General features: G+C 39.1%; 1 protein-coding gene across 1 annotated transcript in view; it reads left to right on the forward strand.

Moving 5' to 3' along the window:
* The window catches only part of PRRX1 (paired related homeobox 1), an 80,311-nt gene extending 57,302 nt beyond the window's left edge, over nucleotides 1-23,009 (forward strand). The window contains exons 2-4 of the mRNA XM_070939198.1: nucleotides 13,422-13,597; nucleotides 17,070-17,251; nucleotides 22,312-23,009. Coding sequence (XP_070795299.1) covers nucleotides 13,422-13,597; nucleotides 17,070-17,251; nucleotides 22,312-22,453 — 500 coding nt within the window. The 3' untranslated portion in view covers nucleotides 22,454-23,009. The remainder of the gene's footprint in view (nucleotides 1-13,421; nucleotides 13,598-17,069; nucleotides 17,252-22,311) is intronic.
* The last annotated feature ends 1,155 nt before the right edge of the window (nucleotides 23,010-24,164 follow it).

Below are 24,164 nucleotides of genomic sequence, written 5' to 3' on the forward strand. Positions count from 1 at the left end.
AAAAGAGGTTTCCTTTCCTGTGCAGATCTGGAAACCTCTAAATCATTATATGCATTATACGCATTATATAAAGGATGGGAAAACATGTCTTTGGCCTAAATAATTTAAAACTGAGAGCACTGAGGATATATCCAACCAGAGTCATTACTACCACTCAGTTTAAACTGATGATTCAAGGGAAATATTTGGGAAAATGGCAGTTTTTTATGTTCTTGCTTTTAGAGTTTATAAGAATGTTTATTCAGTTATCTTTTAATGACATCAACTTAGTTAATGAGAGAGTGGTTTGGTTAGCTTTGGAGCAGATTAGAAATTGGAAGAGCAGTAATGCGATCTGATTGTCAGGGTGGAACTGTGAATACTGGATTTTTCAAATCATCTCAGTTGGGTTGCAGCCTATGTAGATATTTTAGAGAATGGAAAATTAGATTATGTAGCTAAGGAGTGTTTATGTCAGGCTGATGTGATATTCCTTCGGAGATCAATGCAGGCTTCCATAGGAGATTAGAGAAGAATGGCAGAGGCAATTGGAGTTAGAATATAGTAGATTGATTTTAGGGCTTTGATTGACTTGGCTGGGTGAAACAGAATAGTTTTTTCTAATACTTGTTATGGTGAATTCTCCTCAGAATATGAAGAAGTGCAACAATGCCACAGAAGTCTGATGTTTATGGAATGAAAGAAACAATTGACTATGTTTCCATTATGTCAAAGAAATAGGCTTTCTGATATGTTGTTAATGATAGAGTAATTTGAATACCTGTTTTGCAGCTCTCGTGGATATTTTTGCAGGATTCCAGAATGTATAATTTATTGAAAATAGCTGAATTTACAATTTATTTCAGTAGATTGTGATAATAAGACCTATCTTGTCCTTGTTCTAGCATTGGCCCCAAAGAGAAGATAAATATTTTCCATTCTTAGGTATTGGCCTTTAATAGCTCACTTGTTAGTTAGTGTTGACCAGGGCTGTTTTGGACTGTTTTGGACATTTATCTGTGAAATGATTAAGTAGCTAGGCTGTCTCTACATATGTGTGCATGCACCAGGGGTGAAATACTCCTGGATCGCCCGGTCCAGTAGCGATCTTGGCCGGTGGTTCGGCGATCCGGTAGCGATGGTGGAGCAAAGCTCCACCCACCCGCCCAGGTGTCATTACTTCTTGGTTTTAACCAGGAAGTAAAGTGTTTTTTATGTGATGTATAAAAGTGATGTGTGTGCATGTGTGCTTCCAAACCAGTAAGAAAGGTAAGTAGATTTCACCCCTGGCATGCACATCTGCTTCATTTCACCAGCAGTTCCAGTGGAAGTGTTAGCGCACATACATGATATGCCTGAAATCTGGGAAAAACTTGAAAAACTGCTAAATTTTCTGGAGGATGCAGCTGCTTTAACATTTGGGCAGTTTTTCTCAACTTTGGCAACTTTATGACGTTTGCACTTCTACTCCCAGAATTTTCAAGGCAGGATGCTGAATGGGGAATTCTGGGAGTTGAAGTCCACAAAACTTAAAGCTGCCAAAGTTGAGAAACACTGAAGGAAGGATGTTTTGCCGGTGCCAACAGGCTTTGTGAAACATCTCCTCCAATAATTTTGCCCAGCCAACTAGTTGTTTATTTTTAACAGAACACCAGATATGTTGGTCCTTAATTTGAACTGTTGATTCATTTAAGATTTGGTTCTTCTGAAAATCCATTTAAGATGCAATCTATGATTTAGTTTGGCTCTAGCAACATATTGTATGTGCTAGTAACTTTTCACTGCCAATAAAGGAAAATATTTTAGCTCAGCATCTAAATGAGGGATCTTTGGTGCTCTCTGAGCTTGGTTGTTTTCTTGCAGATGTTTCATTATTCAAACTAGGCAGCATTAGCACTAGCATTTAGACTTATATACCATTTCATAGTGCTTTATAGCACTCTCTAAGTGTTTACAATGTCAGCATATTGCCTCCAACAATCTGGGACCTCATTTTACTGACCTCGGAAGGATGGAAGACTGAGTCAAGCTTGAGCTGGTCAGGATTGAACTTCTGGCGGTGGGCAGAGTTAGCCTGCAATACTGCATTCTAATCACTGCACCACCACAGCTCCTGGTAATATCATCAGCATTGGTAGGGAGTGGGATTTGCTCTCAATTTGTATTCTAGTGGCTTGCCCTGTTAGTGTTGATGGAAGTGATCTTGGTGATTCTTTGGTTGAGATGTTTTTTGTTAGCTTGTTTGACCTATAATCAAGAAGTAAACAATACTGTAATCAAGGAACTGCCAAACAGCCCAACCAAGAACCACCAAGGCCACCCCCACCAGCACTGACAGGGCAAGCCACTAAAATATAAAATGAGAATAAACACCACTCCCTACTAACACTGATGATGTTACTTAGTTTGGTAATGAAATGTCTGCAAGAAAACAACCAAGCTCAGAGAGCACCAAGGACCCCTCATTTATTGCTGGTTTTGGTAGGTTGTTTATATTTTAAAATTCTTTTTCTTGAACATCACTGTATTTAGTTCTTATGGTCTGGGGAGCTGAAAGTCAAGAAATACCTTGTGCTGAAGGGGCTTCCTCCTGGGTAATAACAATTGGACTGAAAACTCAGTGACTCTGTTTTATGTGCAACAATAAATATTGTGATTTGTAAAGTATTGTTCAGTGTTTTGCAAGATGTGTAAAACCAGCTAGTTGTGATAAATCACACAATTAGGTAATCTATGCCTTAATTTTCTGTGTGAATACAATCTACCTAAAATATTGTATACACTGTTGTGTTTGCTGAGAAGAGATAAGTTTATGTTGGTTCAAGACTAGTATCTCAACAAGCAGGATTGTTTTAATTATTGATTTTTTTTTATGCTCCCTATCTCCCTTATAAGGCAACTCTGGGCTTGTGACTACTGGATTTACTGGTAGGAAAAGCTTGGATTCTTTTTATTGTTGGAGCCAGCCATAGATAAAATTCAGTTATCCTCTGTGCAATTAGTGTTTGTTCCTAGACTCTATATCTGTTATCATGTGTGCAGATTATTCAGTAAGGAAGTAAATTGAAAAAGTGTTCACTGTTGTTCAGAGAAGACTCATTCTCCCAGAACATGTCCTCTGAAGCTTCTTCTGTCATTGGATTTAACGTTTCTCAAAACTATATGAAATAGATGCAAGGGAAAGCATCTCCATAAATATGATGAATATCTATAGCTGAGGTAAACCTTTTCCTTTGCTAATTTATGATTACACCTGGGATCAGTCTTCCCAGAATCTGTAGGCAATAATAAAGCCCATGTCATTCCCCTTTCATGGATCGGGAAAAGAGTTTTCTTATGTATCATTTGTTTTTTTATTCAATTTACATCATATTTTTCTTTTCATTCAAAATGGCTGTAAACAATGCCCCCACCCCACCTCAAACATAAAAATACGGTACAAAAGCAGTGTTAAGTTGTATGTTCTTGCCAATACTCTCAATGATTACTTTAATGAACCCCCAAGGATAGAATGGTTACATACATATGTATATGACATACAAAATTCCAGATTAAATATGATATCACAAAGGCTGCAGATCAAATGTTGGGAATTACTGCAGACTCCTAGTGAAAAACATCTAATGGTTCTTAGGACTCCATTATTGATTCTTTGGAACAGGGATATTTTCCCTAGCACATTAATCAGAGACAAAAACTTGTATTCGCTCTAATTTTCATGCAATTTCATGCAATTTCTTAATAAATAGAAGAGTTTAGATGTTCGATTTCTAGCCGTCATTAGCTCAGCAGCTTTTGCCAGAAAAAAAGTTGGCAGCTCAACTGGATTATTTTATTCTGCTATAAATCATTTTATTCATTGTGGCTTGCACAATTAAGATCTTGGTTGACCTGAAGTGGTTTACATTGCTGTTGGAGTGGGTGTTCGTTTTTTTCTTTTTCCCAGCTGAAGGTTTAATGTTGTGTGTTCCTGTGCTTTGCTTCCACCCTGTAATGATACTTCAGGGACCATTTTATGTCTTACTTTACTATAGAGATTGCCTTCAGGGTTATGAGGTCGCTGTGTTCCCAGCATATTGTATTTTCTTGCTGTGGAGTGAACATATTGTAAAATTATACATGCATGTTTAATAATTAGAATTCTTTACAATAGCTTTATTAGACAGAGCAATGATAAGGATGGGCTGGATAATATCACAATAAAAAGGACAGTTAAAAGGAAATTCACTTAGTGGAAGAAATGCAAGTTTTATTATGCCATGAATCTTATCAAGCACATCATCCATCTGGACATCTGCTATGGCCCGTTTTTTCATATTTCCTCCATTTCCCTGTTATCATAATGCTGTCATTGCTGTTTTCCCTAGCTAGCAAATGTCTATGGAGATTCTCAGTCATCCAGGTCATGGTTGTCCCAAAGGTGCTTTTTCCTTGGTTCTGGGGGGGGGGGGGAAGAAATTGTCCCCCTCAGAATGGGCTCACAATGGGCTCCTAGACTCACAGCTAAGATTAGAGCAACATCTGATAGCTATGGCTAGGGGGACCTTTGCACAGGTTTGCCTGGTGCACCAATTGCGACCCTTCTTGGATCAGGAGGCTCTCCTCACAGTCACTCATGCCCTTGTCACCTCACGGTTAGATTATTGCAACACGCTCTACATAGGGCTACCCTTGAAAAGTGTTCTGAGACTACAGTGGGTACAGAACGCAACTGCACGAACTGTTGTGGGTGCACCTAAGTACACCCACATTACACCAATTCTCCGCAAGCTGCACTGGCTCCTTATTGGTCTCTGGTCACAATTCAAGGTGTTGGTTATTACCTTTAAAGCCCTACATGGCTCAGGGCCAGGTTATCTTCGAGACCGCCTTCTGCTGCATAGCTCCCAGTGACCGGTAAGATCCCACAGAGTTGGTCTCCTCCGGGTCCTGTCAGCTAAACAATGCCAGTTGGTGGGCCTGCGGGGAAGGGCCTTCTCTGTGGCAGCCCCAGCTCTCTGGAACCAGTTACCTCCTGAGGTCTGGACCATCCCCACACTATTGGCCTTCCGAAAAGTGGTGAAGACCTGGCTTTTCCGGCAGGCCTGGGGCCGTTGATCTCACTCCTGTGATCTGGCAAGATCCGGCCATGAATGGTGTGAATGAGTTTTTAATGTTTTTAATGTTTTTAATTTTTAAATGTTTTTTATAATTCATTTTTCATTTCATTTTCATTTTATTAAATTTGTATACCGCCCTACTCCCGAAGGACTCAGGGCGGTGAACAGCCATAAAATAAAACATATAAATACAAAATTTAAAATAGAGATAAAACAAATTAAATAAATTTGGCTGAACCATTTTAAAACCCCAATAATTTAAAACCAAATTTAAAATTCCCATTTAAAAAGAGGAAAAGTTTAGGTCAGGCCAGCTTGATGGAATAGGAACGTCTTAAGCGCGCGGCGGAAGGTACGCAGATCCGGAATCCTCCGTATCTCGGGGGGAGCTCGTTCCAGATTGTAGGTGCCCCCACAGAGAAGGCTCTCCCCCTGGGGGCCGCCAGTCGACATTGTTTGGCCGACGGCACCCGGAGGAGCCCCTCTCTATGGGAGCGTACTGGTCGGTGGGAGGCTATTGGTGGTAGCAGGTGGTCCTGCAAATAGCCAGGTCCTAAGCCATGGAGCACTTTGAAGGTGATAACCAAAACCTTGAAGCGCACTCGGAAGACTACCGGGAGCCAGTGCAGCTCGCGCAGGAGAGGCGTTACATGGGAGCGCCACATCGCTCCCATCACCACCCGCGCGGCCGCACTCTGCGCCAGTTGGAGCCTCCGAGTGCTCCTCAAGGGGAGCCCCATGTAGAGAGCGTTACAATAGTCCAGACGGGAGGTGACGAGGGCATGAGTGACCGTGCGTAACGAGTCCCGATCCAGAAAGGGACGTAACTGGCGGATCAGGCGGACCTGATGAAAAATCCTCCCGGTCACGGCCGTCAAGTGCTCTTCTAAAGACAGCCGTGAATCCAGGAGGACACCCAAGTTGCTAGCCCTTTCCGTGGGGGCCAATGCTTTGCCCCCAATAGTCAGCGATGGCACCAGCTTACTATATCGGGACCTCGGAAACCACAGCCATTCGGTCTTGGATGGGTTGAGCCTGAGTTTGTTTCTCCCCATCCAGATCCGTACGGCCTCCAGGCACCGGGACATCACTTCAAGGGCATTGTTGGGGTGGTCTGGGGTGGAGATGTACAGCTGGGTGTCATCAGCATATTGATGGTACTCCACCCCGAAACCACGGATGATCTCGCCCAGCGGCTTCACATAAATGTTGAACAAAAGGGGCAAGAGGACCGATCCTTGTGGCACCCCACATATAAGGGGCTTCGGGGTCGATCTCTGCCCCCCTGTCAACACAGACTGCGACCGGTCAGAGAGAAAGGAGGAGAACCACCGTAATACGGTGCCTCCCACCCCCAACCCTTCCAACCGGTGCAGCATGATACCATGGTCGATGGTATCAAAAGCCGCTGAGAGATCTAATAGGACCAGGACAGAGGAACAACCTCTGTCCCGAGCCCTCCAGAGATCATCCACCAACGCGACCAATGCCGTTTCCGTGCTGTACCCAGGCCTGAAACCCGACTGGAACGGATCTAGATACGTCGTTTCATCCAGGTACTGGGGAAACTGTCATGCCACCACACTCTCAACAACCTTCGCCACAAAGCGAAAGTTGGAGACTGGACGATAATTAGCCAATATTGCCGGGTCCAGGGAAGGCTTCTTGAGGAGAGGTCTCACCACCGCCTCTTTCAAGGTGGTGGGAAAGACACCCTCGCCCAATGAAGCATTTATAATCCCCTGGAGCCAGCCTCACGTCACCTCCCGGGAAGCCAGCACTAACCAGGAGGGGCACGGGTCCAACAAACATGTGGTCGCATTCAGTCTACCCAGAATCCTGTCCACGTCCTCAGGGGTCACAGAATCAAACTCATCCCAGATAACATTCTCAGGACCTGCCTCCGTCATCCCCGCTGGATCTACCCAGTTGGAGTCCAGATCTTCCCGAATCTGAGTGATTTTGTCATACAAATACTGAACAAAATCCTTATAATGATTTTTTAAAATGTATTGTGAGCCGCCCTGAGTCTTCGGAGAGGGGCGGCATATAAATTGAATTAAATTAAATAATTAAATTAAATTAAATTAAAAAAATTAATTAAATTAAATTAAATTATAAATTAAATTAAATTAAATTAAATTAAATTAAATTAAATAATTAAATTAAATATAATTTAATTTAATTAAATAATTAAATTAAATAATTAAATTAAATTAAATTAAATTAAATTAAATTAAATAATAATTAAATTAAATTAATTAAATTAATTAAATTAAATTAAATTAAATTAAATTAAATTAAATTAAATTAAATTAAATTAAATTAAATTAAATTAAATTAATTAAATTTCAAGAGGCAACTGGACTTTCTGGTTTTTCTTTGAAGACATTTCGCTTCTCATCCAAAAAGTTTCAGAGCTGAAGAAACTTCTTGGATGAGAAGTGAAATGTCTTCCAAGAAAATCCAGAAAATCCAGTTGCCTCTTGAAAAAGCACCTTTATTTATTTATTTATTTATTTATTTATTTATTTATTTATTTATTTATTTATTTATTTATTTATTTATTAGTTTGATTTATATGCCGCCCTTCTCCGGAGACTCAGGGTGGCTTACAATGCTTTTAAGCAATAGCCTTCATACTTTTGTATATACCTGCTTAGTAGGGCTTTTTGGCCTCCCCTAAGCGGTGTTCTATTTTATACAAAGTCAGCTTATTGCCCCCACAAACTGGGTCCTCATTTTATCTACCTTGGAAGGATGGAAGGCTGAGTCAACCTTGAGCCTGGTGAGAACTGAACTTTGCAGTAATTGCAGGCAGCTGGCAGCTAAATACTACTTTAACAGTAGTTTAGTCCACTGCGCCACCAGGCTCTTACAACCTAGCTAGTAAACCATTCATGTGGGGGCAAGTTCCACAGCTCAAACACATAGCTGTCTGTTCCATGGGGGACAGTGGTCTTGGAGAAACAAGCTCTGAGGAAAGGCTCTACAGGCTCATACTCAAGCCTCTCCTGATAACAACAGGATAGCCCTTTTTTCCTTGTTTGCTAAACAAGCTCAGATTCAGAAGTGACTAATTTCAGAATTTAAATTAATAAATCTAGATTTTATTTAAAAAAAAGAAAATCAGCAGAATCCCCAAATCTGTGATCCTACCAACATAGCTATGTTTGTTTGTTTGTTTGTTTGATTAGATGTCATCAAATCAGTGTCAGCTCTTAAAACCACATAGGCAGAGTTTCTTCAAGAAAACCTAAACAGGTTCTTTATGTCTTACAATTCTGTACCCATCACTGCTGTAACTGACCTTGCTGTTGGTCATCTTTATCTCCTCTTTCTTTCCACATTTTTAAGCATTAATACCAGTGGTGGGATTCAGCCAGTTCGCAGCACTTCAGGAGAACCAGTTGTTAACTTTCTGAGCAGTTTGGCAAACTGGTTGTTGGAAGAAATCATTAGGTCAGAGAACTGGTTGTTAAATTACTTGAATCCCACCACTGATTAATACCTTCTCCACAGAGTTTGAGCTTCATGTAATGTATCCAGGGTATGATCACTTTTAGCCTGCTCAGTTGTAATTGAGATGGAATTCTGGGTGGATTTGTTCAATGATCCATTTATTTGTATCTTGGCTGTCCTTGGTATTCTTAGGAGTTTTTCTCCTAAGTGTTAGTAGTTTTTCAATCCTACTTCTTCAAAGTCCAACTTTTGCTTCCACAGAGTGTCACAGGGGATATCACTGCACACACTACTCTGGCATGTTATGGCATCTGAATCTTTTCTAAGGTCTTCATCAGGGGTGGTATTTGACCAGTTTGGACCGGTTCGGGCAAATGGTAGTGGCAATTTGAATTGGTTCGCCGAACCGGTAAATACCACTTCTGATTGGCCTCATCCACGCCCACCTGCTTGCCCAGTTGCCACTTGCCCTTTGTGGCTGCTCACCCCACCCGCCCACCCCCCATCCTATATATGTTGCCTTTGCCCCATGGCCCAGCTAATCACCTCGTTAGCTCTGCTTAGCTCACCAAAGGTAAGCAATGCATGCTGCCCACTTGCCCTTCGTCTTGGGTCAGGGGCTGGGGCCCAGGGATGCGCCATTCCCTGAGGCCCTGGAGCCACTGCCCACTCACCATCCACCTCAGCTGGGTCAGGTAATGCACCATTCCCCAGCTGCGGCCTTGGCCCAGAGCCGCCTGCTTGCTGCCTACCTCACTCACCTACCTTCTGCCCACCTCACTCACCTACCTTCACACCTAGGGCGTGAACAGGCTTGGTTGCCTTTCACGCTGAGAAGCCTCCAGCTTCCAGTTGTCATTTTCAGCTGCTTTCGGAGCAGCTCTGCTGTGATGCCGTCCCTCCAGCTGCTGCTGTTCTCCTGGCCAGTCTGGCTGTGAGCAGCACTGGCAGGCAATGGGATGCGTGGCCGCCGCCCTATTCTGGCTGCGCACATGCACCCCATTGTCTGCTGGTGCTGCTCATGGCCGGACCCGGCCAGGAGAACGGCAACAGCCAGAGGGACGGTGTCGCAGCAAAGCTGCTCAGAAGGCAGCCACTGGCCACAGTCTTTAAGGTATGAACCCAGGAGGGAGGGGGGGACCATAAAGGGATAGACTGCAGCTGGCGGCTGCCTTCTGAACAGCTCCACCGTGAAGGGAGGGAGAAAAGTTCGGCTTCTCTCTGCCACAGCATTCAACATGGCTGCTTCTCTCCTCCTTCTCAGGATCATACACACAGAGCAAACATGAGAAGGAGGCAAGAAGCAGCCAGGTTAAACGCAAGAAGACTTGGCGGGCTGAACCTTTATGTCGGTTCTGTGGGTATGGCCTGGTGGGCATGGCTTGGTGGGTTGCCGTGAGTGATGTCAAATTGGCCATGCCCACTCAGTCACATGACCCCCATCAAGCCACGTCCACTAAGCAACGCCCACGGAACTGGTAGGGGAAAAATTGAATATTACCACTGGTCTCCATGACTACTCCACTAAGTGCTAGTCTGCAACATTTTCCTTGAGTACTTGTTCCTTTATGGATAATGGTTGCTTCTAAACAACAGAATCATCTACCACTTCAACGTCTTCACTGTCAATTTTAAGTTAGTGTTGTCCCACTTTTTCACTGTGCACCTTCCATTTTACCATATTACTGGAGTTTGCAAATCCTTTGCATTTTCAGCTGTCAGAGTAATGTCACCAACATAGTGTAGGTCATTGATGCTTCTCTCTCCAGTCTTAATAGCAATAGCAATGGCACTTAGACTTATATAGTGCTTTTACAGCCCTCTCTAAGCGGTTTACAGAGTCACCATATTTCCCCCAATAATCTGAGTCCTCATTTTACCGACCTTGGAAGAATGGAAGGCTGAGTCAACCTTGAGCTGCTGAAATTTCAACTGCTGAATTGCAGCTAGCAGTCAGCTGAAGTAGCCTGCAGTGCTGCACTCTAACCACTGCACCACCTCAGCTCTATCATACTCTATCATACTTAAAATCATACTGATCTTCCAGTTCAGGATCCCTTAAGACATAATAGTATATAGGTTGAACGCTAAATTAAATAATCTAATATTATCTACTAAATCTATGATTTCCTTTATCATTTTCTGTTCCACAGGGGGAACAAATTAATCCCTTGTTATGTTTAGCAGGAGCAAAATTTCTCTCAGGAGATTTTAATGATTTCATTATGAGCTTTTGTGGGCAGTAATACATTATCAGAAATTGGAAGAAAATACTAGAAGTTTTCCTGCTGATTGCTACAATAGTTGGTCTTCTTTGAGAATGTGTGTGTGTCTGAATATATGTAGATGTTTTGAATCAATTTTTTTTTGAAGAGAGTATTTTTAATACAAGAGGTTGGTTGTATGCATATTTGTTCGGTAAATTCACTTAGCTCTTAATACTGGATTGCCTCAAAAGAAAAGATAAAAAGGCATTTATTTGTTTCTTCTAACATTGTCAACCAGAAGACAGATGTCCTGATAGCTTTTTACATTAGCATAATAAAAGCCATTCCTTTTTCCTCAAATATCTTTATGTGAGTTCTCAAAATAAACAATAGACAATTATTTTTAAAAATTTCTTCACAGAACCAGTTGAACGGAAGGGGAACTATCCAATTCTCAGGCAGTTCCCAGCTTTATGGGTTATGTTCACAATACAAATCTTGAGATAATATTCTCCATAAAGAGCTCCAAAATGAGGTTCACTATACAATTATAATAAAATGCAGACTATATTGGAATTGACAGTCCATTAGAATGTTCTGTGATGTACTGAATTTATTTTAGACATTTATATACATCATTTTATGAATGTTAAGTGTTCATTGATGACTCAAGAGACCCAGGTTCATGTCCATCCTCCTCTGTGAAAGCTGACCTATCACTGTAGCTTCTGGGGCAATAAAAAGTAGAGGAGGAGAACAAGGAGGCAATGTATTTATTCCCTTTAGCTCCTAGACCTAGATGAAAGCTGTGAAGTTAATCAATCAAAATTATTTCTAGAATTCACAGATATAATTCAGATTATTCATATCTGTCCAAAATGAAAAATAAAAATTATGTTAAATTATACTGTAATTGTCTCATTAAGTACAAATGTACTTCTCATTAGTAACTTAATCTGAATTCTACCTATAATAATAACTTGGATACGCAGAATAAAAAGGAAACAAAAACTATGTAACAATAAAATCTAAAAATAATTAAAGGAGAGATCATATTAAAGTTATTTTATGCACAGAGGACATTTTCATGAAGGCTTTTTGACTTCTCTTTCATGAGAAGTAAAATTGAAACATATTGTATTCCAGCTTAATTTGAAAAGAAATATGTTGTTAATTTTAAATAGAGAGCCAGTATGGTGTAGTGTTAAAGGCACTGGGCTAAAAAGGGAGACTATTAATTCTAGACCTGTCTTAGGTACAAAACCAGTTGGATGACTATTGGCTCTCCCCCCCCCCCCGCAAGAAAAAAAAAACTAAGCCATTTATGAAAATATTGCCAAGGACACCGCAGGAATTTATCCAGCAGTTGCCAGGAGTCAGGGCTGATTAGAAAGCAAAAAAACAACCCCTCAACAAGAAACAATTCATTAAACAGATGACTCTCCTATTTTTATTTTACTGCATTTTGGAAGTGGATATTTGAAAGCATGGAGCTACAACTACATTTGGCTCCTTGCATCTATGTAATGTACAGTAACATTAGAGTCATATATTGTTTTTGTTTGTTTTTCAACATGGATGGAAGAGATGGGGATTTTGGATTAACTCCCAGGATTGTCAGTGAGCTTGGTCTTTGAGCACTGTGGTTAAGAATTAGGAAGACCTCAGGTTGGTGAGGAAGGTCTCAGATTAATTCCACTGGTGGATTGTTCTCACTGTTAGGAAATTTCTCCTTAGGTCTAGGTTGGTTCTCTCCTTTATTAGTTTCCATCCATTTTTTTTCTTGTTTTGCCTTCTAGTGCTTTGGAAAATAGGTTGACCCCTCATCTTTGTGGCAGCCCCTCAATTATTGAAACACTATTATATAATTAAATACTATATAATAAATGATTCTATAAAAGGAAGAGAAAGATATCATATGAGAGGAATTATATGAGAGGAAAGAGAGGAAAAGTGATAATATTCTTTGTAACTAAGAGCAAGAAATAGTTAACATCAAAAGATTCAAAAAATGGAGGGCAATTTGATAGTAATAGAGAAATTTCAGAGTTTAGGAATATTTACAAATAACTATGATAAAAATATTATTTTTTTAGTTGAGTTGATTATAAAAATATTTTAAAGGCCATGTGTTTATAATATTCAGTGTTATATGCTTCTATAAAGAAGCTTAAAATTACTAAAATGTTATTGGTCTTGATCCCATTTGCAGAGCAAGTTATTAATTTTCTTTTATGAAAAGAGTTGTGGAGATGTCTATATTCATCCTCCGTATTCCTTTACCTCACAAAACAGTCTGATTCTAGGCTATGCAACTATATATGTGTAACGAATAACTAATATTAATAGTGTATGGAGTTATTTTAATAAGGATAGTCTGAGCCCTAAAGTCTTTAAGAGGACAATACTGCTTTTTCACTCAGTCAATAAAGGGAGATGAATTAGAAACACTATACTGTATGGCCACTCATATGCCATCATAATTACCCTACATTTGAACAGCCATTTGAAATTTATGCAAAGTTGCATGTTCTGTTTTACTACTAATTTGGATAATATTTGACCTTTTCTTTTAAAAAGCTTAATCTTCTAAAGCCATTTATTTGATGAATAGTTTTGTTTGATCTACTGAGTCACCTCCCCACTCCAGTTTTTCGGCTCTCTCCTTTGCCAGGTGACCAGCTGAATTCTGAAGAGAAGAAGAAACGAAAGCAGAGGCGAAACAGGACCACCTTCAACAGCAGCCAGCTTCAGGCCCTGGAGAGAGTCTTTGAGCGGACACATTACCCAGATGCTTTTGTCCGAGAAGACCTTGCACGCAGGGTCAACCTCACCGAGGCTCGGGTCCAGGTAATGAATCCAGCACCCCAAAGAACAGACCAGATGACTTACACTTCTTATTCCATCTTTTTTTTTTTAAAAAAAAAAGAAAAACAAAAAACAAAGAGGTAGACATATTATCCTTTCTTCCAACCCACTTTAGAAGTTTTTGTTTAAAAAATGGACCCATCTTTCTATTTATGTTGTTTTAAAGTGTATTTTGATTTGTATATGGAATGTATATGGAAACAAACAAACAAAAAGAACAATGTGTGTAATAATCAACTGCTATATTGTGGATATAGATAGTTGCAAGATACTTATCTGCCATAAGATGGGAGAAAGAGGCTGTCCTTTAGTTTTATCCCTGCATCCTCATGCAGTGGAACAGCTGTTCCAAAATTTGGTTTTGTCTGATAAGGGACAAGAGTAGCATTTGGATCACATTTTTGCCACTCCAATAAATTAAAGCCATTCAAATTAAAATATTAACCATTTTAGCAGGTTGTTACAATATGAATATTTGAAATGTAATACTTGAACATTTATAACAGTTTCATATATAAAAATAATTTCACTAATTATTTTTAAGCTAAAATGTTTTGTTTAAATACTTTTTTTCTTTAATTATGAAGACCAATGTTTCTGTAGCTTGTCTTATTGTATACCAAGTTGTTGACTTAAATGTATTCTGAGCTCCAGATTTTGGCAATTTTCAAGGAGTAAGGATAAAATACAAATAGTCCTTGACTTACAACTGTTCATTTAGGGACCACTCAGAGTTACAACAGTACTGAAAAAAGTGATTTATGACCATTTATCACACTTGTGACTGTTGCAGTATCCCCATGGTCACATGATCAAAATTGAGATGATTGACAACTGTATCCCAAGGTAATGTGATCACCTTTTGTGAACTTCTGAGAAGTAAAGTCAATGGGGAAGCCAGATTCACTTAAGAAAAGTGTCACTAACTTAACAATTGTAACAATTGACTTAAGAGTGGCAAGAAAAGTTGGAAAATGGGGTAAAATTCACTTAATAAATGTTTCACTTGGCAACATAAATTTTGGGCTCAATTGTGATTGTAAGTTGAGGACTACCTGTAAGTGGGTAAGTATTTGATTAGGGCACCAGCTCTAGACAAATTAAAACTATTCCCTCACTACAGATCTTTCTATATGTTTTTCTGTCATAAACTTACAACCTTTTCTGTCATAAACTTACAACCTTAAAAGCTAGAAACCTCCCATTTTTAAATTTATAAAACTAAGTCTAGGTTATTCTGTATTCTCATCATTATATGAGCAAAAGTACTGGAAAATATTGTCTTAACACAGCAGTCCCCAACCTTTTGGGCACCAGGGACTGGTTCTGTGGAGAATGAATCTCGTCTAGCATATACCGTACTTGGGGGATGCTTCCTATTATATTATTAAATATATGTTCAACAGAATCAATTAAAGCAGTTCAGTGTGGGATTCTATGAATAAATATCCTGGACATAATCACTGTAGGTTTCCTGTGATTTCAATAAGCCATGGTAAATAATTCCTGTAAAACCTAAAGAGTTTTGTGTTTTGTTTGGGTTGGATTGTGCCCAAAGTGTTTGTCCCAAGGAACTAGCACTATCCATATTTTTGCAGAATATCTTTCTGCAGTTGACTTTAATCTATAAAATACCACAACAGGGAAAAATTATTCGATTCTAGAAGGAGTTACAAACTTTCTTTGCTCTAACAATCTGAAGAAATTGGGAATGAGATGTCAAAATTTATGTTTGTGTTTCTAACTAAATTTACAGCATAGGCATGTTGTAAGCCAAGAAAGGCTTCCAAAAAAAATCTTTCAAAGCAGTGGACTTTACTGAAGTTTTCAGAGGGATGCCCAATCTATTTTTAAGTTTAGAAACATATGCTCATTGCATTCACTAAGGTGATTGCTAGAAGCCTCCCCGTTATTTTGAAGAGTAAGGGATATGGATTGTGAACAATTGTAGATATGGTATTCATCCTGACCCACTTCTAGCATTTCGCTGATAATTATATCAGTCCAATAGATGAGATAGTTAGGGAGCATCTCCTCAGCAGGGCAAGCCTTTTCTCCTCATTACAGTAACTCCTGCTTGCCAAGTAGAGTACCTACCATTGACTAAATGCTGCCATTGACTAAACTAGCTCCTAGCTTGCCTTTTATCCCATAGATTTATTTATTAATTAAATGTATATGCTGCCAATCTCACTATTCAAACTTTTTACTTTTTAAGAAGTAGAAACAATAACTTCCTAATAGCTTATATACAATAACTTAATAGCTTCTTAAATGCAGTGGGAAAGGTGGTAACTAAGTACGAAAACATTTCCAAAACCTAGAAAACTGATGTGGATATGAATAACCTTATTTCATTAGATTTGATGATATATCCAAAGGATTTTCCTCATACGAGGAACCAGGCAAGCCTAGAGGAATGTCAAGCAGTGGCTCATTGTCAGTCCTTTTCTTTCATTTCTCCCTTTCCAAAGGCATCTAGTCAAAGTTTTAGGTCTGGCTCCTTGCTTGAATGAGTGGAAGAGTTTCCAAAATTTACTGGGAGTTATTAACTTCCCTAATAAACACAAGATGTTTTCCTTGAAGAAAGGAATTCAAGCCAGAATCCAGTTGTGAAACATTCTACACTGGAGAGCAGCATCCTGCTCACCACAATGGATCATAAAAATAAAGGAGGAGGAGGACGAGGAGGAAGGAGGAGGAGGAGGAGGAGAAGGAGAAGGAGAAGGAGAAAGAGAAGAATTTTGCAGCCCTAAAAAACCCTTACTAGATCCTTTTAATTTTTTCAAAGTAGGTCATTGAAAATTTTCAGGATAGCACCTTCCTTCTTTCATACTTGCTTAACTTGAGAGTGAAAGTATTCTCCTCATCTCTGAGGAGAAATGGGCCATATTTATTAAATAGTTTATATAGCTTAGTAGCTTATTTATTTTTTTATTAAATAAATATTTAATATTTATTGCATATTTATTAACATGTAATGATTACATTAAGCCCTATGGGTGTATGAAAAAATAAGTTACACATTTCTTAAAGATCATAATCTCTGGTTAGATAAACTGAAATGGTGGTATAGTTGTTTCATTTTAACTCTTGACCCAATATTTTAGCAGTGCTCTCCTTTTAGGATGATGGAATGTATTCATTCCTTTATTTTTATAATTTGTATTCATTTCCTTTATTATAACCACATTCCTGAAAATGTGGTTAGCTAGCCCAGCTCCTTTTGAATTTTTTGAATTTATGTTCCCTGGATCCTACTTTGACATCCTCACTGAACCAAAAACATCCCCTTCTGGCCAATAAAAACACAGTAACTATGCGAATTGAAACTTCTTATGCTGTGCTGACTGGAGCAGTAAGGGATCTATTTTGATTTTGATGAAGAAGATTGCAATGCCTATTTTCATGCCACAGTATCTGATACCTAGTTCTGGTGTGCTTCTCTTCCTAGGTGTGGTTTCAGAACAGGCGGGCAAAGTTTCGCAGGAATGAGCGAGCAATGCTGGCCAACAAAAATGCATCCCTCCTTAAATCTTACTCAGGTGATGTAACTGCAGTGGAGCAACCAATTGTACCTCGCCCAGCACCAAGAGCCACTGACTATCTCTCCTGGGGAACTGCCTCTCCTTACAGGTGACTATATATCTTGTACCCCTGTTGGTTGCCTCTGATTCACTGCAGACACCTGTCATTCCTTCCAGGTGGGTGACAAAGCCTAATAAATTTTATGTATCCTGAGGCATGTATGTCCAAATAAGGAGAATGTTCAAATAAGGGGAAACCTAGATAAGGACCGTAGAAGCCTATCTCAGTTATGAACTGAATGAGAGCAATTTCCAATGCCCTCAGCCAACTAATGTTTGCAAAATTCTTTGGGAAAAGCTAGTTTGACAAGCTAGTTTCAAAACAAAAACGTGTAGATTATAGTCTAAAATAGGCTACATTGAGAATTTACACTCTTTCTGGCCTGGAGAATTTACACTCTTTCTGGCCTGGAGAATTTACACTCTTTCTGGCCTGGACACCATGCATATGTGGGAAGAGCTATTGAAAAATAGAAAAAGCGTAGTGCTGAGAAAAATAAAGAAAGAGGGTATAATAGAATTTGGCAGCCTCTTCTGTAAAAACAAAGAAGATAAGAAAAGAAAGTGATTGAGTAATGGGACACACACTGGACTCACTTGAATTCCATTGTGACTCTTGTTTACTTGGTTTAAATAGCTAACAGAATATATATATATATTCAGAACTAATTATTCTCTTTATAAAGCAAAATATTGTAGCAAGACCCCTCTCCCAAATGGTACATAGATGATGACTTGATTTGATTTCAGTGATTTGATTTGATTCGATTTGATATTTAAGTTTATTGCACCTTTATTTTTATAAATAATTCAAGGTGGCAAATGTAATAGATATATTACTTCTCCTTCTTCTTAGTGTTGTTTCCTTAAAACAAGAATCCTGTGAGATAGGTTTAGCCGAGAGAGAGTGAAGTCTAGCCTAAAGTCACCCAACAGGTTTTCATGCTTAAAGCAGGACTACAATTCACAATCTCCTGGTTGCTAGCCTTGTACCTTTACCACTAGACCAAACTGACTCCCAATTATGCTATCATATTAGATTCTAAGCCATAAAACATAATTCAGAATCCGCAGCAGCTGAATTCACACACCACACTGTACTGTATAGTTTGGCTTAGCATGTTAAACAAATACAGAAAGAGATACCCATATGGGGCAAAACAGTCAGAAGCTGAAAAACTACAATGTTTTTTCAAGCTAAGGATCGTACTTAGATGCCGAGCAATGTTTTAAGGAGGAGGTAGGGCCAGGACGTCAATAAAGTGTGATCGGTTTAAAATTAACCAAATACATTTGATTATATCCTTGATTATTCTTCAACCTCTTCAGAGGGCCAATTGTTCAACAAAATGAATTTTAATGTGGAGAAAAGCAAAGTTTTACATTTAGGCAGGAAAAATCAAAGGTATAAGTACAGATTAGGTGAGACCTGGCTCAAAAACAGTAACTGTTAGAGGGACCTTGGAGTCCTAGTGGATGATCACTTGACTATGGGCCAGCAGTGTGCAGCAGCAGCCAAAAAAGCTAATACAATCCTGTGTTGTATAAATGGAGGCATAGAATCAAGATCACATGAAACCACTTTATAAGACCCTAGTAAGACCAGACCTGAAATACTGCAACCAATTTTGGTCACCATACTACAAAAAAGATGTTGAGACTTTGGAAAAAGTTCAGAGAAGAGCAACTAAGATGACCAAAGGCCTGGAGACTAAAACATAAAGAACAGCTGCAGGATTTGGGTTTGGCTAGTCTAAGGAAAGGAAGAATCAGGGGCAACCTGTTAGCAGTATTCCAGTATTTGAATGGATGCCACAAAGAAAAGGGGGTCAAATTTTTATCCAAAGCACCAGATGGCAGGACAAGAAACAATGGTTGGAAACTAATCAAAGAGAGAAGCAACCTGGAATTAAGGAGAACCTTCCTAACAGTGGGGACAATTAACAATGAACAGCCTGCCTTTGGAAATTCTGGGTGCTCCATCATTGGAAGTTTTTAAGAAGAGACTAGACAGTCATTTATCTGAAATAGTATCGATTCTCCTGCTTGAGCAAGGGACTGGACTAGAAGACCTCCAAGGTCCCTTCCAGCTCTATTCTATTCTGTTCTAAACCTGGTATTGGGACCCTCTTGAAGCCAAGCATGGCCCTGTCCCAGTATACCTATTTCTATCGTACACCACTGCTTTCATATTTTACTGATTCTTCTTAAAACGTTGACAATATCCTCCCTTTTGGAAGTTGGTTGGCTGATCAGTCTGTAAAGCGCTGAGTGGCAGAGAATCAGCCCTCCAGATACACAAGCCTAGTCTTGTTGCTACATACAGCCTTGCTCAATTTATCTCCCTGTAAGGCATGCCTGACCTGTACCCTGAGGGTGGAAGGAAAAGGATGTTGGGTAAAAACCATCCTGAGCCAAATGTTGCTCTCAGCCTCAGAAGTAGGAGTGCAACTCAGCTCTCCTTTCTGTGGTAACTGCTGACAGTGGCCATTTCTCTGGAATTTCTATTGGACAGGCTGCTGTGTCATTTTTTTTTTCATCTGTGCAGATCCTTCCTAATTTAGTCCAAGCAATTAAGGATCAAACCCTGGACATGATGATACTGCAGTGCTATGCAGCCAATATGACCAAGTGATGCTGGCACTTCTCAGTTCCATTTGGACAGCAATGCTTTGTGTGCTCCAGTCTGAGCCAACAGAGTATATTCAAAGCCACAGACACCTATTCTTCACTTTTTCATTAATCTCTGAAAAATGGTTTGGTGCATCTTTGTCATTTTGACTCTACACTGACTCATTACATCTCACCTGGCAAACTGCCCTTTTAATTACTGACAAATTATGAGAAAAGGTCATGTTTTCACAGTAATTGGCTCCTGTGCCCAAAGGAAGAACTGTTCCCAGGCCTAATCACTGTTGTTTTCTTCTCTTATACCATTGGCAGCTCTTTTGCCTGCCACCCTCAAGGATCATCCTTTGAAAGTATTTTTTTTCCAAAGGGAGAAAAAAGAAGAAGAAAAAAAATGAAAGCAAACAGTATTTCGCAAAACTCATGGGAAATGCCCTTGGCTAAACTCTGTATAACAAAGTAAAACAAACAAAAATAAATGTGGACCATGTTTTTGCTTGGTATGTAATTTTTTTTTAAATTTAAATTTTATTTTGATTGCCAGTAAGCCTGAGAAAAGCAAGGCAGAACCCAAAGACTGATTGATCTGGCAAACAAACAGTAATGGGGTTTAAACCACTGGGAATATTTCCAGTGCCAGACTCTTGGAAATGAATGGGTTTATTTGAGGAACTTGGTAAACCTAAAGGAGTTAGTTCACTACTCTTCAAAGAATTGGGTACTGAACCACTGGAACAAACTTGGTGCACCAGTTCTCAGAAGTGTTCATTACAGACGCCACTAGTCAATGCCTGATTAAAATTAAGCTGTCAAACTCAAAACAGATTTCCAGGGAACTCACAAATAGACAGGACACCAACAGCACACACAATGAGTAGATACAGAAAGCAAAATGTAGCTTACTGAAGATAGTTGGAAATAGTTTCCAAAAAAAGAAAAAGAAAAAAAAATCAGAATATTCTTTTGACTACTTTTAATTTAGCTCTGTGGGTTTTTAAAACATTGACCACTACTTTTACTGTACTCATGTCAGTGAGGCTTTTGTGAATCAGAAGGCCTATGAGTTCTACTCAGATCTTTTCTTCAGAAACTTTTGCCTGGTGGTGATCCAGACTCTGGAATGGAGGGATCCAAGGGAATTCTGCATTCCTGATTGTAGCAGGATTAGCAGCCCTATAAAAGTTTCAATTTATAGTTTGTAGGATTTGATTCCTAGATTCTTCCTCCAGTGATAAATCTAATCTGTAGACAAAAATGTATAAGACTCTGGAGCCTGAATGAAATCATAAGAGCCACAGATATGAAAAATACCCATGACTAAAAAGATCAAAGTGCTATCAGACGGTGGTCCCATTTATTTTGTGTCCTGGTTAAACATGTGCAAGTTCATTTATCCTTTGCATAATCCATTTATGTTCCTTTTTTAATGCTACTTATCAAAAATTCTGACATATGCACTGAAGTAAATAAACTTGCTTTTAGAGGAATAGTAAACATTGATATGCTTAGGAAGTATGCCCATAGAAATGAATTGTCTGTAAATTAAAATATATATTAATCCCCTCGTTCGACATTGGAATATGCATTGTGATAAGAATGGTAGTTCCTTTGATACTCTGATTTGGGATGTAGAAGTAGTTCTTCCAAACTAAATGTGTGTTTGCTTGCTAAGCAAAAGAACCTTGACAAACTGAATTCACTTGTTTAAGGATTAGATGGTTATTAATATCTTGTATGTGTACAATATGGATAATGGCTCTTCCTAAGACTAGCAGTGTCTCTCCAGCTGGTGCTCTACAGACAGCTTGGATTTACAATTCCCAGAATTCCCAACTGGCATGACTGCACAGTTCCAATTTATCTGCAGGGCACCAGATTATGGATGTCTGTACCAAATTATCAGTCTTTTCCACAATCTAGATTTAGATCTGGAATGGTTCCTATTCCAGTTGTTCCTAATTCAGAGTAGTAAACATAATATGAAGGTCTGATATATGAAAGGATATTTTGTTCCATTACAAATGTTGTTGTTGGGTTGTAATTATTTTAGGATCATGTACACAGGGAATGCTAACTTTTTTTTTTAATGCATTCAATTTAAATCAGTTTGGTTTTCTTATTGCCCCACCCTTTTTTTTTTTTTTTTTTTTGAGCCATAGCCCTGGCACATCACTCCAAGCTCGGTTGTACTCCTTGGAAATTAAGATTGGTGGAATACAGTTGCATAATATGGCTGTAAATGTTTGACTCCAAGCTTTTATCCCTCCACTTTCCTTAGCCACGTCATTTGCAAATGCCATGTAAAGGTTTAACTGCTAAAAATCAAACTGCATTGTAAGACTTGGGCAGGCTAGCTAGCTATTTTTCTGGATATTTGACATCATGCAGGTGACCTGAATGCACATGAATTGTAGAATCAAAATATGATGTGTTGTTGTTGTTGTTTTTCCCTCCTTCCCCTCTTTTTTTTCTGCCTCCCAGCACTGCCATGGCTTCTTATTCTGCTTCCTGTACCAATGCCAGCCCAGCTCAGGGCATGAATATGGCTAACAGCATTGCCAATCTGAGACTGAAGGCAAAGGAATATAGTTTACAGAGGAACCAGGTGCCAACCGTAAATTAGAGAGCAGCAACCTGTAAGAACAGCCCAAATCTAGAAAGAAAAGTCCCTGCCTGGGGCAACTGTCCTGCTTTGCCATTTGTTGAGACCCAGAAAGCCCACCAACCCGAGCTAAAGCATTGGGGATAAAAGCAGGATCTGAATGAACGGAAAACAGTTTCCAACATGATGCTACAAATGCAAATACAAGGACAAATACAAATAACCCCACAATATTGCCAAAGTGCCAAGAAATCTCTTCCAAGAACTTTTTCGGTGAAGGATACAAGGTTTGAATTAATCCTAGGAATGACTGCAAATCCAAAGATCCTGCACTTGATTCTTCTGTGTCCCCCATTTGACTTCTTTGTTTGCCCCTCACCTCTTTTCTTTGAAGCCTTCTAAAATACTCTTAAATCTTATGCCAAAGATCCTCATGGTCATTGATGCTCTGATCCATTCAAAGCACAAGGGATCCCAACTGATGTTGTGACCACCAGCATATGCCAGACGCCTTAGCATCTAAACTTTTATGTCTATTGGCTAGAATCTCGCCTTCTCTTAGCTGTTTGAAGTCAATTTTGATTATAGATAAGTGTGTCTTACTGTTTATTCTGCCACAACCTCTTTGATATTGTTTTGCTGGTTTCCAAAGAATCACTAAATATAAAATTACGTAATTTTGAACCAATTTCTTCCAATATAGGAGTGTAAAAAATTTTCAAATCACATAGAACACTTCATCCTGGTGAAAATGTATAAGAATGTATTTGAGATATTACTCTGTGGAATTGAAAAGCTGGTACAAACCTACAAATCTTGGAGAAACCCAAAGAGCAGAATCCAGATGTGTAGGTACTATAAATGAAAGTTAATTTCCAATACAAAAATCAGAGGCCTTAATCTAATACAGAGATAGGCATGCTTAACCCTATTATATTGGACTAAGTCTCCACATACTTTCTTTGCTACTTGTTTTGTTTCATGCCACACTCAACAATGGTGCCTGAAATCATTTGATTTATATATACTGTATATATTTATATATATAAGATATACATACAAGCTTTGTGAGTTTTCCTTTTTTTTATTAAACAAATAAAATGAACTGAAAGCGTTCTGGTTGTAAGTGGATCCTGTAGAATTTCTAAAGTAATCAATTTCTGCTGTGTTGTGCTGTGGAAGACAACTGTCAGGAGTAAAGTATGAATCCCTCAGATGGATCATGGAATATGACAGCCTAATAGAGCTGGAAACAATGCACTGGTCTGCAATATTCTTTCTGCCTAGTTAAAAAATAAAGAACATAAGTATTCAGATAATGCTTTTCTCCCTTTCCATGAGCTGGCTGATCTAGATGTCTTTTGCTTAAGAAGTATTAAAGAAGCTCCAGACTGGTGAAAGAATTCAGAAAAGAACCACCCAGAGTTATTTGCTGAGATAGGTGGCTATAAAAATCAATCAATCCCTAGCACTTACCACTAGCACTTAGATTTATATACCACTTCACAGTACTTTACAGCCCTCTCTAAGCAGTTTACATAGTCAGCATATTGCCCCCAATAATCTGGGTCCTCATTTTACCAACCTCGGAAGGATGGAAGGCTGAGTCAACCTTGAGCTGGTGGGAATTTAATTCTGGCAGTCAGCAAAATTAGCCTACAGTACCACTGTGCCACCACGGCTCTATCACAAAACTTTCCAGCTAGATTGCTCATGTTTACATTTAATTAAT

This window comes from Pituophis catenifer, unplaced genomic scaffold (genome assembly GCF_029215685.1).
Source record: "Pituophis catenifer annectens isolate HBS135680 unplaced genomic scaffold, rPitCat1.0.hap2 SCAF_3, whole genome shotgun sequence".
Classification (NCBI taxonomy): Eukaryota; Metazoa; Chordata; class Lepidosauria; order Squamata; family Colubridae; genus Pituophis; species Pituophis catenifer.